Raw genomic sequence first — 16,951 nt, forward strand, 5'->3', positions numbered from 1 at the left:
TAGGGCATATCTTTTGCCACCACGCCACTCCTATTTGAGATACTATTTGAATAAGATAATTATCTTATCTTATCCAGTTTAGCTTCCCTGTCAACCAGCCATTTAACTGGGCACCAATCCATTGTTTATTTTGATGTGCCTCATTCCATATCCTGCAAATTGATGACCTAATGCCAGCCAGTCGTGATCTGGGAATTGGGATGTTATTGTGATATGTCGCCTAAGCAGGGCCATGCTTTGATGAACAGGCCTCATAAAACAGTGGGACCAGAGATACCTCTTGAGGCTGTAAAAACAATATTAGATCTATGTTGCCTTTGATTGGGCTTGGTCATTCTCCCCTCCAAAGACTGCATTTCAGCACCTTTGGTGAAGGAGATCAAGACCAAGGCATATCCAGTGGGACTATTCCTGCATCTTGAAAATCAAAATCAACATGACAGGCCTTCGTTCTCCATGCATTTGCCTATGCATGGAAGGTATTTGTGAAGGGGAACACATTGATCAGTTTATTCTGGGTTAAGTATCCTGTTGTTGTTCAGTCGTTCAGTCGTGTCCGACTCTTCGTGACCCCATGGACCATAGCACGCCAGGCCTTCCTGTCCTGCGCTCTCTCCCGGAGCGTGCTCAAGTTAAGTATCCTACCTGGCTTAAATATCTTATAACTGTGTGTGGTTCATATGGACAGGCACTCTGGAAGAGTGACCACTGGCTGCAACTTTCATCTAAGCCATTCACGTGAACAGAACCTGAATTGCAACCACATGGTACAACAGCAGTTGTGCGGCTGCTGTGTACAAGTTCAGAACAGTTAGAGAACGCTTATGTATTCCTGGAAGAATTCTAAGTTGGTTTGATGGTTCCTTTTGATTAGAACTGCTCCAGGATATTCAGGCTAATTGTGCGCTCTGTCATAACTGAAGAGATTCCCAGGTGACAAAAGCATGCTTTTTTAGCTTCCTTGTTAGAGTGGGAGGAGGCCACAAAGTTCTAAGTGTCATAGTTACAATAAAGAGTCCCTGAGGCAACACATTGGGCTTGGTGCAGCTTCCCCTTCCTTGCCTGTTACATAATTCTGCATCACCCAAGGTAATGCCATTCTTTATTTGGTCCATGGCAGGGCGAATTTTCTCTCCTAAGTGAGATTTGTTCATCAGGAATCCAAGTCCTCGTTTGCTCAAAGGCTATGGAATGGGATTAGAATTCTCTTTCTCTTTGGCTCTTCTGCTGCATGTGCTCTAATCATTATATGCGCACAGGCACAGCCTCATATTATATAGATTAAGGATATCAAGAAGGGGCATACATGCACAGACAAGAACCCCATGAACAGTGTGAGCCCTGCCTTTGCTGCTGCTTTTTCAGCTGAACAGAGGCCTGCCTACAGCAGAGCTGTAGGTGCATATGTGGTTCTCTCCTGTTTTATTTATTTATTTATTTATTACATTTATATCCTGCCTTTTTTCCTCCTTAAGGAACCCAAGGCTGTGTACATAATCCTCCTCTCCATTATAGCCTCGCAACAACAACCCTGTGAGGTAGGCTGGGCTGAGAGTCTGTGACTGGCCCAAAGTCGCCCAGTGAGCTTCCATGGCCAAGTGGGAACTAGAACCTGGATCTCCCAGGTTCCAGTCTAACACTCTAGCCACTACACCATGCTGGCACCATACCACACTGTACACATGCATCTGTCTTTTTGGATCTTAGTCTGTTTTATTGATATCCAAGTAGCAAAGCATATGTTGACCATTTGAAGTGCTGTCTGAAATAATACATACATACATACACACATCTACAGTCCTGGGTAGATTTGCAGATGTGCAGGGTTTTGTCTTTTGGCTGTAGCTTCTCTGTGTCTTTTGCCTTTACTCTCTCAGACACACTCAGTCATTCACACTCACTCATGTGTGTGTGCATGCACACATTCACAATACTCAAATACTCACATGCACATAATTAACATGCCACTCACAGACAAATATTCACACATACTGTCTTAACAATTGAGCAATACATACAATGCTGCCTACTTGCTCCCTTCTCTGCTGAGCTCCTGTCCACCTGTGGTTACATGTGGTTCTCTGCTGAGCTCCTGTGTTCACAACTCCATCTGTCCCAAAGCATTGTGTGCTGACATTTTTTTTACAACTCCTGCGTAATTGGGATATGAACAAACATTACACATTACATAGCTCATTATATAACATCAGCTAGGCAAATGACTAGTGAGCATTCAGTTCAATAAACTGAGGTCAAGAGCCTTGTGGCCAACAGGTACAGTTGTTTCAGAGACTATGTTTACTTCAGTGTGTTTTTTTTTTAAAATCAAGATACTTAATTTTGGAGGGTCAATTGGCAAAGCCACAATTTTTCTGTAAATCTGTGATTTAATATGGCGGTACATTCATTTCTCCATGATTATAATGACCTAAAAGATTTTCTAAAGCTGGCTTTGCATTTGCCAGTATATCTGCACTATGTCTTGAGGTCTGTGAATTAACTTAGTTGAATAGGAGTTATAAGAAAAAGTCTATATGATTAATTGTGGAGCACATATAAAATATACATTGGCATGTGTGTGCCATTAAGGTCTTGTGTTAATGGTGACACACTTAAAAGATTAGTCAAAAACTTGTGGTGGCTCTGCTGAGATCTCAGTTGTGAATTGTTTTGCAAACTGAAGTTTCCTATATCCTTTACTTGTATACTCAGTGGGGCAGGATGTGCAAAATCTGGGAGTGGGGGATTTCTCTAATCAGATCACTTGCTGGTTAGGTTCAGACTTGACATGGCTTCTTCCATCCTGAAGAAGTAATGGACCTATTAGAATGGTCCACCCTAGGAGGCTGATGGAATGTGAGGTATTCTTGAGTGCCCTTGAGGAGTTAGCTGCTGGCATGGATGGAGCTCCTGTCAACAGCCTAGTCACTCTTGGGATGTAGAGATGACTTGGGTGGTTGAGATGACCTCTGTCAATCACCTCATGCTAAATAGAGCCTGTTCAGCTCCAATGAAGCAGTTAGGAAGACAACTTGAATGCAGATAGCAGTAACCGCAGATGATGTGAATCTGTCCCAACACAGCCAAGAGCTCATTTTTGAGCCTGCTCTGTGTCAGTGATGTTGGCGAAGAAACAATATTTCTCTTCCACCGTTATGTCCATATTGTGCCATCCAGTGGAGCATTTCTGACTGGTCCTGGGACTTTTACATCATGGCTAGTGGGACGATGCAAAGGGTCCATCAATGGCCCATTCTGACTTGTTTGCAAAGCACTTTGAGGATAAACTGACATCTGCCTTGATTTGAATGCTGAGAGTTCCACAGTTCCATCAATGAATGTGTCCAGAGCACTGTCTGGTCCCTTTTTGGTGGATGAATTTCACTTTGTTGCATCCTTAGAATGTGGACAAGGGACTTGCTGGCACATGGCCTACTAACTGTGTTCTTGACCCTTGCCCTTCTTATCATATAACATCTAACAGGAAGGGTTGACCAGCTTCTGAGATTATGAGGGTGGCAACCATTGAGAGGGGCTTTTCAGCAGTGGCACCCTGTTTGTGGAACACTCTGCCCGAGGCTGATGTATTATAGTTTCTTCTCATTTTTTTCTTGTCAGTTTTATTTACTGGTTGTTTTCCTGTTCTTTTGTTTAAATTGTTTTTCAGGTAATTTTAAGGCTACTGAGGGAGTAATTTTTGCTGGAGGTTGGAGGGGGGATTGTACAAATAAATAAATAAAAGTTAAATGACTTGATGCATTGGGATATTTTTCAAATATGCTATAAATGGAGCATATTTAGGCCTACTATCTCCCCAGCTAGGCCTTGCAAAGTGGTGCAAAATGTAGACTTCTCTTAAGATGATTTTGCTTATTTTGTCTTGCAGCCAGAAAACCTCTTATACACCTCAAAAAGGCCCAACACTGTATTAAAACTCACAGACTTTGGCTTTGCTAAAGAAACCACCACACATAACTCCCTAGCTACACCATGCTACACACCATACTATGTGGGTAAGTAAATCACTTGACAATGTCACCTCCTTCTGAGACACGAGTCTTACAAGTTTATCCAGTATTATTTTTGTAGAGAGATAGTGATGATGAAGTTCTGAGAAGTACAGCACTCTGATGTTTTGGAAGCATAGGAAGAATAGAACTAGGAATCCAGATTTCTAAGCAAGGAGCTTTAGCATCTTACTGCATTTGGTTAATCAGTTAAATGAAATGGCCCATCAGTGAATTTAATACATCAGCACTCAGCTGTAGCTGACTGGGCAAACAAGTAAACATGCTTCAAATGCTGGTTTTTGTGCTTCCATCTAAGGATATGGATTGTTCGTGTTGTCCACTTAGTATTCTAGGAAGAACAAAGATTGCCAGGGCTGAACCCTTTAAAACAAAGTGTCTTGCTTATCCAAAGAGCCCCGGCTGTTTGCAGGGTAGATTTTAACTGGCCTATCCCACCTAGGAGGGTCAACTAAGATATTGGGGAATGTTGCTGTTCCCCAATATGGGAAAATAATGTGTTTAAGACCTAGAAGAATCTTGACATTTAACTTAATCATGGGACTTCCCCCCCCCCCACCAAGATGACTACTCTTTTGTCCTTGTCTGAAAACCTTATGGTTTTCAGAACTTACTCATGAGAGCTAGAAACTCTCTTTCTTAGATTGCTTTCTTAAGAAAAAGCAATGTCAGAATTATGTAGGTTAAAAATTAGCAGCATCTAACAATTTTGCAAGATACCTTTATCTGTTTGGGGATTTGGTTCTTGTCCATTTTTTAATGGAAGAGTGGACAACAATGCACAGCTCAGTTTCAAAGGCCAAGGTTTCTGTGATCCTCTAGCTGGCAAACATCCAAACCTTCTCTATTGGACAGTCCTAGCATAGTAGGTTTTCCCAGCAAGTGTATTCCAGGCACACTGCCAAGGATAATAAGCTCCCAGAAGACAGGACAGTTTGTCCTCTTATAATACAAATGTCTGAAAATAGTATGGTTTTAAAAGATCAGGCAGAAATGTTGTCTTTCCTGTGCTGTTTGTAGAGCCTTATTAACCTGTCATGCACCGTGTCTTGCTCTTCCAGTTCTGGGTTTCTGTGCCAGCCTTTTCTGTCCCTTGCTTTCCTAAAACAGAGCTTGTCCCTCACTGGCCACCCATTCTGTCCACAAAAAGTGTGCTCTGCAGCCTCGTCTCCAGCTTTCAGAACTATAGAGCTGCAAAGGGAAACTGGCAGGTTCAGTCCTTGCATGAGGAAAGGGCTGGGGTGTTTCCATTCTCCAAGACTTCTGGCTCTTGCTCTGGTCTTAAAGCTCTTTGGCCCCAACTAGGGAGAAGGGGCGCATGGATGCCCAGTTTCTCTGCCTCTTCTACCTCTTGTAGGGTGGCCACTTATGAATCTGTAAAAAAGAGGACATGCATCACCAAAACAGAAACAAAAGGGGACAGCAATTTGCATGAAATGTGCATATGCTAATTTATATGTATGGATGCAAATGTAGAAATAATTATTATAATTTAAATAGAAATACAGTACATCTCACTATAATGCAGAAGACTATGACCAGGTGACTTGTGTGCTGTCCAGGTGCTAATAGCTCATGAGCAACAGTTCTTGGGGTTCTTTAGCTTTAAACCGGAATTGGACAGAACAGCTCTTCAAATACAGGATGCCTTCAAATAGAGGACTGTCTTCTGGAAAAGAGGACACATGGCCACCCTAGCTTGTGAGTCGGTCTTTACTCATGAGTAGGCTGTCACCAACACAGAGGCCTTGTTCTTGGTCAAAGGACTTGTTTCAGGCTGCTGTAGCAAGAGTGTCTTGTTTCCGTCCCCTGAGCTGGCTGCCTGGAAAAAGCAGACGCCTGCTGCCACCACCGAATGGTTGCTGCTTTCCCTATGACCTGCCTTTCTGCTCCGTCCTCTGCCTTCTTCTCCCCGCCGCCCGCCTGCCCCAGCCAGTCAGGGACTCTTCTCCTGGGTTTGGAGACCTCAGCAAGGTGGGTTTGCCCCTGAACCTCCACACCCTATTAGCATGTGACCATGTTGACTTTTGTGTTTCATTTTTCTCCCCCTTTAGCTCCAGAAGTATTAGGCCCCGAGAAATATGACAAGTCCTGTGATATGTGGTCCCTTGGTGTCATCATGTATATTTTGTAAGTAAGCTGCCTCTCCTTTATTGCAGTGCTAGGCACTGCTGATTGCTCTGTACTTTCTACTCCGTATGCTCTTGCACCTAGGGAGGATTGCAGAATGTTCCAAACTTAGGGGTGCTGTGGCTTTTCCTGGGATTTTATTGAGCCAATAAACTGGGGAGGCTGTCCCTTTAGCGTATTCTCTTCCTTTATCCAATCAGTCATTCAAGAAGCTTCCATGGAAGCACTGAGAGATGTGCAGAATATTCTGGCTGATTCAGCCCATCTTCGGAGTAAATGCCAGACTGTAGAACTAAAATTGGATGTACTGAGGGGGGAAGATGCTATTGGGCATCTGTTCCAGGACAGTATGGGAATACATGGAAGTGCACTACCTGGATGGCTGTCCTTACATTGTTGTGACTGTCCCTACATTGTTGTGAAGTCTTTCATTTGAGTTTGATTCGCTACTGGACTGAGCCAGTAGCTCATAGGACTTGAGCACAAGCTGTTTCTGGGCACAATTCAGAGTGCTGCTTTTGACATTTAAATCCCTAGATGGTTATAATAATATAATATAGTAGTAGTAGCAGTAGTTGTTGTCGTTGTCTATCTTGCTCCCTTATGCCATTACTAGGACAGTGCTATAGTATTGGCACAATAGCAGCTGATGCTTCCTCACTGTATGGACAGCATGGCATAGCTGTCCTAGAAAGGGCTCTTAGAGGTTTGATGGGGGGCAGATGTGGCCCCCTAATCTGTATCCCCTGGGCCCTTCATCACCCTGGGCAAGGCTTCACAGTTCCCCTTGCCATGCTTGCCATGGTGAATGTGGAAAGGGTAACAAGAGGAACCCCGGCCTTCTTCTCCAGCTTGGATTGGGAAGGGGTGGGGGTCGGGGATAGTCCCCAAAGTTGCGCTGCACTTGGACATGCGGTGTAACTACAGTGAAGATCCCTGCCTGCCTCTCTAGCTCCAAGCTGGAGAAGAAGGCGGGGGTGGTGGTGTCCTTTTGGCACTGGACTGCAAAGGCTATCTTGAGCACCTTGGCAGCCCATTTCCAGCAGGAACCCCAGCCTTCCCCTCCAGCAGTAGAGGGTAGGGTTCAGCTTGCCATTTGGCTGTTGGGCTGCCGAGGTGCTCAAAGCAGCGTGGCAGCCCAGGATTTCATGCTTAGAGCTGGAGAGAGGGGCAGGGATCATCCCCACAGCTGTGCTGGGCTTCCGAAGCCCAGTGCAACTGTGGCAATGGTCCTTGTCCCTTCTGAAGTTCCAAACGTATAGCTGCGGAGGGGAGCAGTAGATTGCCCTTGATCTCCCACAGAGGTGACACTTGGGGTTTGGACAAGGTTAGGGCCCACAAGTTTTAACTTGTCTACTGCGGCTAGCCAAAATGTGTGTATCCCTGACCATAAGAGTCAAGAGCTTTAGTGAAACTAAACACTGCTACTCTTTAGAAGTTAAGGAGGCAGGGAGGGAGTGTGGCAGGTGAGGATGTCTCCGCACCACTTGCTAAGCCAAAGTGTTAATTCAGATGCTGTGATCCAAATCACTGCTTGTTTATTCCTAATTTCATAATTTGTAATAAATAATGCTTGTCTTTTCTTCATAATCACAAATGTGAGAAAAGCCATGCATTCTCAAGGTCATTTAGCATTAATGGGCCTTTTTTGGTAGGTTTTTCTTTTCTCTAGTGTAAGTTCATGGTCTTACTCTCACAATGCTATATGACAACTGATCTAGGTAGGATAGCCTTTTTGCTATTTAACTTATCTAGAGGAGTGAGAAAATTCCACTTTATTTTTTTGGAGGGGAGGGGAAAAGGTGTGGGATGCTAAAATGTTTAAGAATGAATTAATCTACTTTAAATGTTCCTGGGAATGCCCCACAAGAGGTCACCATGGTGGGAAATCATTTGGTATTCTTAGACTTAATTTCACACATCTCAGTTTATCTTATTTTTCCATACACTATCTCACATTCTTATTTTTGGCAGGGGTGGGGGGTAACTTTCAGAATGCAAACTCTATTGCCTTCTCCTAGTCATTACACCACTTAAAGATGTGAGCACACATAGTCTCTCTGCCATATAGGTTATGAGTCACTTGCTACAGGTGGAGACTGCAACTAGACCAGCTTGCCTGACTGGCATTTATAGTGCAAGCAAGACAAACTGATCTGGTTAAAACACACACACAGGTATTAGACCATGTTGACATTCAAAATGGACTTTCATTCTGCATGCCATTTCACTATTTGTCCCTTCTGTGCAGGTTGTGTGGGTATCCCCCATTCTATTCCAATCATGGTCTGGCCATTTCTCCAGGCATGAAGAAGCGGATCCGGATGGGTCAATACGAATTTCCAAACCCAGAGTGGTCTGAAGTATCTGAGGAAGGTAAAAGTGTTTGTGAATGGTTCTGTTACATTTGGAAAAGAAAAGAAAAGAGTATGTGATGAGCACATAGTTGCTAAACCTGGACTTTGAAAATGATCCCAGCTTGTTCTGTGCTGTGTTTTTTTTTTTAACATGGAATTTCCTTTTGAAATACAGTTAAAAATACGGGCAACAAAAAATGAGAACATGGTATAACAATACAACAAGATCACTAATTAAAGCTGCAGTCTTATACACACTTCCATGGGAGTAAGTCCCCTTGACCATGGTGAGACTTTTAAGAAAACATATAGGATTGCACTGCACAAGGAAAAGGAAACTCGGGAGAAGCTCACTAACTATGGAGAGAGTTTGGATATGAATGATTGGAATGTGATCAGAAGCTTGATGGGATCCCACAAAGGAGATAAATAGAAACCATGGTGCCATGGCATCTTTCTTTTTAGTAACTAGAATGTCTTGCTTGCTGCGCTTGCTAAGGAAGGCTGTAAATAATCATGGTCCCCCAAATTTTACCAGTTCACGGCTGTTGGTAGCTTTATGCCTTTCCTTTCCCTTCATCAAGAAATGGGAGAAGGTTGTAGCTCAGTGGTTGAGCACTGCATGTAAAAGTTCCCAGGTTCAACCCCGGAAATCTCTAAGTAGAGCCACTTCCAGCCAGTGTAGAGCAGGGGTGGGGAACTTGTAACCCTCCAGATGTTGGATTCCAGCTCCCATCAGCCCCAACCAGCATAGCCAGTATTCTGGGATGGTGGAAGTTGTAGTCTAAAAATGTCTGGAGGGCCACTGGTTTCCCAACCCTGCCCTAGGCAATACTGAGCTCCAATGGTCTGATTCAGTTTGAGGCAGTTTCCTAGAAGGTTGCTTGGGAGACTTGCAATTTCTTGGTATGCACAACTTTTGCTGCTGTATATAATTGTTTTAAAAGGTCTTCATGCAGGAATACAGGGTTATTGTGTTCAACATTATGAAGAAGTAGCTTTAGGTGTTACCTGTGGTCTAATCCTGGCAGTAATCATCAACCACGTTCCAGAACATCTACACTGTTGGACATTTTCACCGAAACTGGAAGTACAAATCAGTCTGTCCACACCCCTTCCAACAATACTGGCTACAGTTTGGACATAATAGCTGAAGCCTTGTAGGGGTAACATGTCACCTACTGAGACCTTTGTATCATGCTTCCTATATATTTGGGTTGATTGATTAGGTTCCAAAGAAGTCTAGATACCTTGCCAATCTTCTCCTTCCAAAGATTCACTGAAGCCATTCTCCCGTGTCATCCAAAAATGGCATTTGGAAGATATTATAAATATATGATATTAGACCTGTAGCCAAGGAAAGAGATATTTTTCCCCATTGTGGGGGCTACCATATGCAACAGCAAGTGGATGTGTATGTTTTTGCCACTCTGTACATCTGGTAGGTTGGCATAGTGAGTCCCAGCTCCACCGTGTACCATGCTCAAGGTACACTTTTAAGGGTAGATGTAAAAAGTTTTGCCTTAAGAATGTATATTTTGTAAGCTGCTTTGACTGACTCCTTTTTTGGAGGGGAAAGGCAGGGTCTACATTCTTAAATAAATAAATGTCTTTTGAAGGTAGATGGAAGTCCACTTTTTATACATTACAAGTCTAGCAATAGCTCCCTGGGGTTCTGGCATTTGGCCATGCAGACTTTACAGTGGTAGTATTTAGCATTTATATATAGTACTCTTGTAGTGCTCAAAATCCTTCACATATATTATAAACTATGCTCAGGAATGCTGCAGGTTTATATAAACCAAAGTATGTTCTACTTAGAATAGAGCCATTGCCCTGTGTAAGTGATCTCCCCTTTAGCTGAGCAAACGTCTGGATTTCTGTAACTTTTGAAGGGTGATGCTAGTTTTGGAACCAAATGGCAAAGTGCAGAATGTATTGTTAATGCTGCTGTCCCCCCGTCCCCTTTCAGTCAAACAGCTGATCCGGAATTTGCTGAAAACAGATCCAACCCAGCGGATGACTATAACAGAGTTCATGAATCACCCGTGGATCATGGTAAGACCTCAGTTGTTTGTTTGTTTGGAAGAAACTCGTAACAATTTCCAGAGGGGTAGCTGTTTTATTCTGTGGCAGCAAAAACAACAATGTTCATGAAAGGTTATGCCAGAATAAATTTGATAGCCTTTAAGTTGCCATGACTCTTTGTTGTTTGATGCAGCTATCTAGGCTGAGAAACATGAGAGCAGGCCGCACAGGGCACCTTCCTATAGCAACTTAATCCCTGTTTGTCTTCCCTCCGCAGCAATCAATGCAAGTGCCACAGACACCACTGCACACTAGCAGAGTTTTGAAAGAAGAGAAAGACCTTTGGGAGGATGTCAAGGTAAGTTATTCATGTGTTTTATTTGGCATATTTGTAAGCCGTGGGGTGAGGATGATGGAACTCCAGGTCTGAGTGATTATGGATCTGTCAGCCACTAGCTGTAGTAGAAGGTTTTGTCCGATATGCAAAATACTTTCTCCCAGTCTTAATCCTAACTTGAAAGCAGTTTTTGTGTCCATTGGATGACAGTAATAACGGAGTTTAAAACTGCCAAAATGTTGTATTTTTTCTTTTTTTAAAATAAGAGGTGCAAAGGTATGTGGGATCAGGATTGCAGCATCTAGGGAAAGGAGTTAACCCTTTCCCCTCAAGCCGTCTTCCCACTAAAAAATCTCCCTCAGAAGCTGCTCTTTGCCCTGGGAGAGAAGCTGTCATTGGCACCAATGGTAGCTTCCATCCTAGGATGAAAAGGTGACTTCAGGTGTGGGTGACGATCCATCAGGACTTTGGACCATGGGAAGGAACTAACCTATCCTGATCGCTTCCTACACAAGCTTTTTCTTTAAAGAAAAAACCCAAGAGATGTGAAATGTAACCACACATTTCATGCACCATCTAGTTTGCCCCTAAGGCCCATCTCTGTCAGAACTGAAAGGCTTCTTCTTTGGAGACACACTAGGCTGGCCCTTCCTTTGTAAATATTGTTGGGCCATCCTTGAGGAGAAGATAAAAGGGCTAGCTAGTCAAGAACAGCCTGACTCTTAATTCCTGTCTTGCATACATCTTAAGGGTGGATAATGGGGAGCAGGAAGAATTAGACCATATTCACTTAGTTTGGGACGGAAACCAATGAAAGTATAACAAGAGTTGAGCACCAAAAATAACTGGAAGCTTGTATGAAATCTTAAGCCATGTTTTTAAAAAAGCCCCACAAACTGGAAAAATACATTCTGATACGTACCGAATGAGTAGATGATAAGCAGGCCTCAATCACTGAGAGAATAAAAAGAGGTCCAAATTGGGTACCATGTGGTACCCATTAACATCTGGAATAGCCTCCCCCAAAGTATAGTGGATTCTTTCAAGGGGGAGAGGTGTACTGTGCAGGAGGGAGCTCTTAGGGCAAAATCTTATGCATATTTAGACAGAGAAAAACATGCACAGGATTGCACCCTTGCTATATTATCATAATGCTCATTAAACATATGGATCTGATGGATACCTGCTGATTTCTTATAGGACCTCCAATATCCCATTCTGTGAGTTTACTGAGGCTTCATCTCCCACCCAGCATGGAAATTCTATGTCACCAATTGGATGCTTTGTTTCCTTTTCCTTACATTTTTAGGAGGAGATGACAAGTGCCTTGGCCACTATGAGAGTGGATTATGAACAAATCAAGATTAAGAAAATCGAAGACTCATCTAACCCATTGCTTATGAAGAGGCGGAAGAAAGCAAATCCCCCTGAACCCACAGCACTCCCTCACTGAGGGCTCAGTAGAATCAAGCCTGGTGGTTGTGAAAGCAATAACTATATCTATATATTTTTAAAACAAATTGCAGATAAGACTGTCATATCAAACTCATGGAATTCAGATCTTTATACCAGACTAGTTATTTTTTTAGCTGCCCCTCATGGTTCTGACTTTTCTGGGGTCAAGCAGGAGACAGCTGCTCTCTGTACAAAACATCTATATTATTTTTATTTTTTTTTGTCCTATAGGGAAATGTTTCTGGTAATTGGATTTCTGTTGGTAAGATCTCCGTGTTTTTTCCCCCCAGAGACACTGAAATCCCTGTGATCACCATTTAAGGGTTAATAATATATATATCTATATATTTTTAAAACTACTGTAGAGCTGAAATCCAGACAGTCAAGAGTCCAGTGCAAAATTGGTTGTTGTTGTTGGGTTTTGTTTTTTTAAGAGTTAAAGGCTTTCAGTTTGTGTCAAAGAAGGGCCAGGGCTATCAAAGAAATGCCATCTGAAACAAAGGCATTGTTGACCCTGTGGTCTTCATTTAACATCAGGAAACATTTCTTTGCTATTGGACCTTAAGCTCAGTTTGCAGGTCTTGGAAGTTATTGATCAAATGTCCGAAGTACAAGACACCTCCTTAAACTGGAAGCCTTCTCTCTCTCTCTCTCTCTCTCTCACAGGGTATGCACAGGATTACTTCAGCTTACTCGTAAGTTTGTGGATTGTATGTAATAATGTGGTAGGAGGTATATTGGGTGTCTGAAAGTATAGGCAGGAAGGCCCCCACTTTTTTATTCTACCTTGAGGGGTAGTGGTGGGAACTACAATGCACCCAGAATTCAGTGATGATCTCAGGGTATTTGGGTGGGTGGGGCAGGCAGAAAGGAGTTTGTTGAGTGACTGATGACTGATCTGTTTCATTCGCTGACGTAGCCTTCCTGGAGCAGTATATGTCCTGTTGCTCAGTCTCCATCCCCACCTCACTCAGTGATAAAGCCTACGTCCTGGGTGCAATTCAAAAGATCTCATGCTGCAAGGTTGCAGGCTCACATCGTCCATATCAATAAGCATTTTGCTGTGACCGTTGCATTGTCGTTCTTGTAGCCATTCATGGCAGTCCTCATATTTGACTTTACCAGGAAACTGCAGCTCATTGGGAGTGCATAGCAAAGGCTCAACTCTGAGACACGCATCCCATTGGAATATAGCTTGGAACTCTTGTGGAGCAGAGTGTACCATTAAAATAGGGCTTTGTTGGGTGGATTCCTTAGTGTCCTTGGGTGTTGCTTGGCCACATGGTACAAATGTCAACAATATGAGAAGATAAATGGGGTTCTGCCCAGAAAACCAAAAGGTCTCAGCTGCAGTTTGAAGAAATCAGGATGGAATCTACATGGGCTGCAGACTTCAGGTGGGACTCTGCTTTGGTAGGTTTGCCTGACACCATGCTGTCTTGAGTCCGGGCTCGTACTCTGACTGTATCTTAGAAAAGAAAAAGCCAAGGTGCCCCTTCACATAATAGTTTGCCTCATTATGCTGGTGGCCAATCCATTTTTCTTACTCTTTCTGTATATCTTTAGTCCATGAATGAATATCTTTTGCAACATGTGTTTCACTGGCATTTTAATGTTTTAAAACACATACTTTCTTTTCTTTTTTTAAAGAAAGGTTTAGCTTTTAGGTGACATTTTAGACACTGTATGGAATTTTAATTTGTAAAAAAAAAAGTGTTACTTTTTGGGGTGTCTCATTGCTGAAACAAATTCTTTGATCTGCTTTCCCCCATTTTGGATTAAAGACACCTAATACATCAGAGTCTGCTTTTGTGTGATATCTTAGAAAGAAATCTTGCTGTTTGGGGTTACTGTCAAACTCAGAACCAGAGCAGCGTTTGGTGTAGAAAAGGCTAGCTGTAGATTGAATCCAATGTTAGTCAACCACTCATTTCAACGAGTCTACTCTTAAGTAGGACTACCATTGGATACAATCCTAAATTTCTGATCAAAGAGCTTTCCAGCTTCTATGATTTTAATACAGTTCAATTGTAATACATCCATTGGATTTCAAATTGTACTAATGATGGATGCAAGTGGGGAGTTTTCAGAGATTTACCAGCAGTGGCTTCTTGGACACTGCAGAAATGGAGGAACCACATGAGTAGAGTCTAAATCACATGGAAGAATCATGATATTACACCATTACTACCACACGAATTGTGATGAAAGCATGTTTCTTTCTACATCATCTTGTCCCTGTCTTGGCCCAAACCTGCAATGGGTCTTGAATTGGTGACCTGAGGAATGTCTGATGGGGATTCAGCTTTTATGCCACCATGCAGCTCTAGCCAAAACGAAGGAACTGATAGGAGATCTGCTCTTGCTGGCTACAGATGCTTAGATGTGACAGGCCCTCCTATAAAATAACAATTTATTATTTATTTCCCATTCTTGCCATATAAATCATAAAAGTACAACTAACAATACATTTATAAAAGCAATGGCAAATAACTTATAATGAATACTACTTTAAAATAAACAAAAATATATTAAAATTGGCAGCAATAAAACTAAGTAGTGGATAAACTGGTTGAAATAGAAGTGTCTTCAGTTTCTGGCAAAAAAGAAGTGCAAAGAGGGTTCCTGGTGGATTTTGACTGGGGGAGCATTCTAGAGGCATAGCAGTGCCACAGAAAAGGCCCTCTTTTGTGTTCATTTGCCAAATATTCTGACATGGCACTGGGAGCAGGGCCTTTAACATTCATCTTAATTCTCATAAAGACCTACACAGGAGCAAGGAGTCCCTAACATAAGGCTTATGTTATAGTCATAAGGCTTTAAAGGCCAGAACCAGTACATTGAATTGAACCTGGAAGCAAATAGAAAGCTAATGGAGGTGACATACAACTGGAGTAATATGATCTGACCTGCAAGCACCAGGCAGAAATCTGGCCACTGCATTTTAGACCAATTGAAGTTTCTGCACTGTCTTCAAAGGTAGCCTGATACAATACAGGTGTACCTTTGAATACAGGTACATCCGTACAGCTACACCTTTGAATACTGCAATACAGTAATCCAGTATGGAGGTAACTGAGGCATGGATGACTGAAGCCAAGTCCTAAATGATTTTTAGATCCAGAGTGATGAGGAAAACTATTTGGAGGAAGGGGAGAGGTATATATATATATCCCACCCTTTCTCCAAAGAATCAAGGGCAGCATATATGGGGCCTCCCTTCTATCCTCAAGAGAAATATGAGATAGATTTGACTGAGACAAGGTCACCAATAAGCTTTGTGGCTGAGCAGGGGTTGAAACCCGTGTCTCCCTGCTCTAAATCAAACACTAAACAGTACACGTCACTGGCTCTCATAGCTGCTAACTGTGACTCTCAGGTGTTTCTAACCTGTGCTACTAAGCCAGTTGTGCGAAACTGCTGCTTCATGAAAGACTTTGCTTCTGGCACAGCACTGCTAACTCACATTTTAGTGTGGTTTACCCAGTGAAAGGCCAAAAGCTGAAAGCTAGACACTATCTGCAAAGTGTTGGGTGGGAGCAGCTCAAATTAACACAGGCAGACCTCATGGCCTCCACATGCTAAAGCAGCCTCACACATGAGAGAAAATCAGCCACGTTTTGCAATCAAAGACCTCTTCTTCCCTGCATACATTAATTCACTTGTCATATCCCAGAGTGTACTCCATGTTGTCTTAAGACTGTGGAGAAAGCACTAAGAGTAACTGCATTGTCTGACAGTTCCTTCAACTATGTTGAACTCAGACCAGTTTTTTAAAAAAAATAAAAAATAAGGGTATTACACTAAATGACTGCTCCCTATATTGCTGCCTTATAACATTTTAGTGCTCTCAGAAATTATTCAAAAGTTTGAAAAACACAATTACCACAGGCATGGTTTATGTATGTTACTGCCTCACATACAAGGGTGGCTGGATGCATTCTTTCATTTTAATAATAAAGAATCTGGGAAGAAGCCCTTATTATTCCTTTTTGGTTACTTGGGTGTGTTGCTTTACATCTGAAAGGGAAGACTGCTTTCCCCATACAGTTTCTGCAACTGCAGTCCTATGCATGTCTACTCAGAAGTAAGTTTCACTGACTTCAATGGGACTTACTCCCAGATAAGTGAGTATAGGACTACAGCCTAATTGTCATAAGAACAAAAGAGGAGCCCTGCTGGATCAGACCAAAGGCCTATTTAGTCCAGCATTCTGTTCATACAGTGGCCAACCAGATGCCAATGGGAAGTCCACAAGCAGGACATGACAGCAACAGCAACCTCTTGCTCATGTTCCCCAGCAACTGGTGTACATAGGCATACTGCCTTTGATACTGGAGGTAGCGTAGAGGCATTAGGACTAGTAGCGATTGATAGCCTTAACCTCCATGAATTTGTCCAATCCCCCTTTAAAGCCATCCAAAGTGGTGGCCATCACTACATCTTGTGGAAGTGAATTCCACAGTTTAACCATGTGCTGTGTGAAGGACTTCATTTTATCTGTCTGGAACTTCATGGGATAACCCTGGGTTCTAGTATTATGAGAAGGGGAAAACTTTTCTCTGTCCACTTTCTCCCCAACATGCCTAAATTTATAACCCTTTATCATGTCCCCT

General features: G+C 42.6%; 1 protein-coding gene across 1 annotated transcript in view; it reads left to right on the plus strand.

Annotated features, from left to right (window-relative positions):
- Positions 1-14,134, plus strand: part of MAPKAPK2 (MAPK activated protein kinase 2) — a 113,907-nt gene extending 99,773 nt beyond the window's left edge. The window contains exons 5-10 of the mRNA XM_084853351.1: positions 3,887-4,013; positions 6,083-6,158; positions 8,410-8,534; positions 10,488-10,573; positions 10,821-10,901; positions 12,190-14,134. Coding sequence (XP_084709477.1) covers positions 3,887-4,013; positions 6,083-6,158; positions 8,410-8,534; positions 10,488-10,573; positions 10,821-10,901; positions 12,190-12,333 — 639 coding nt within the window. The 3' untranslated portion in view covers positions 12,334-14,134. The remainder of the gene's footprint in view (positions 1-3,886; positions 4,014-6,082; positions 6,159-8,409; positions 8,535-10,487; positions 10,574-10,820; positions 10,902-12,189) is intronic.
- Positions 14,135-16,951: the final 2,817 nt, after the last annotated feature.

The sequence above is a fragment of the Heloderma suspectum genome, chromosome 4, assembly GCF_057233095.1.
Source record: "Heloderma suspectum isolate Gila_16-S chromosome 4, 16-S_ref, whole genome shotgun sequence".
Classification (NCBI taxonomy): domain Eukaryota; kingdom Metazoa; phylum Chordata; class Lepidosauria; order Squamata; family Helodermatidae; genus Heloderma; species Heloderma suspectum.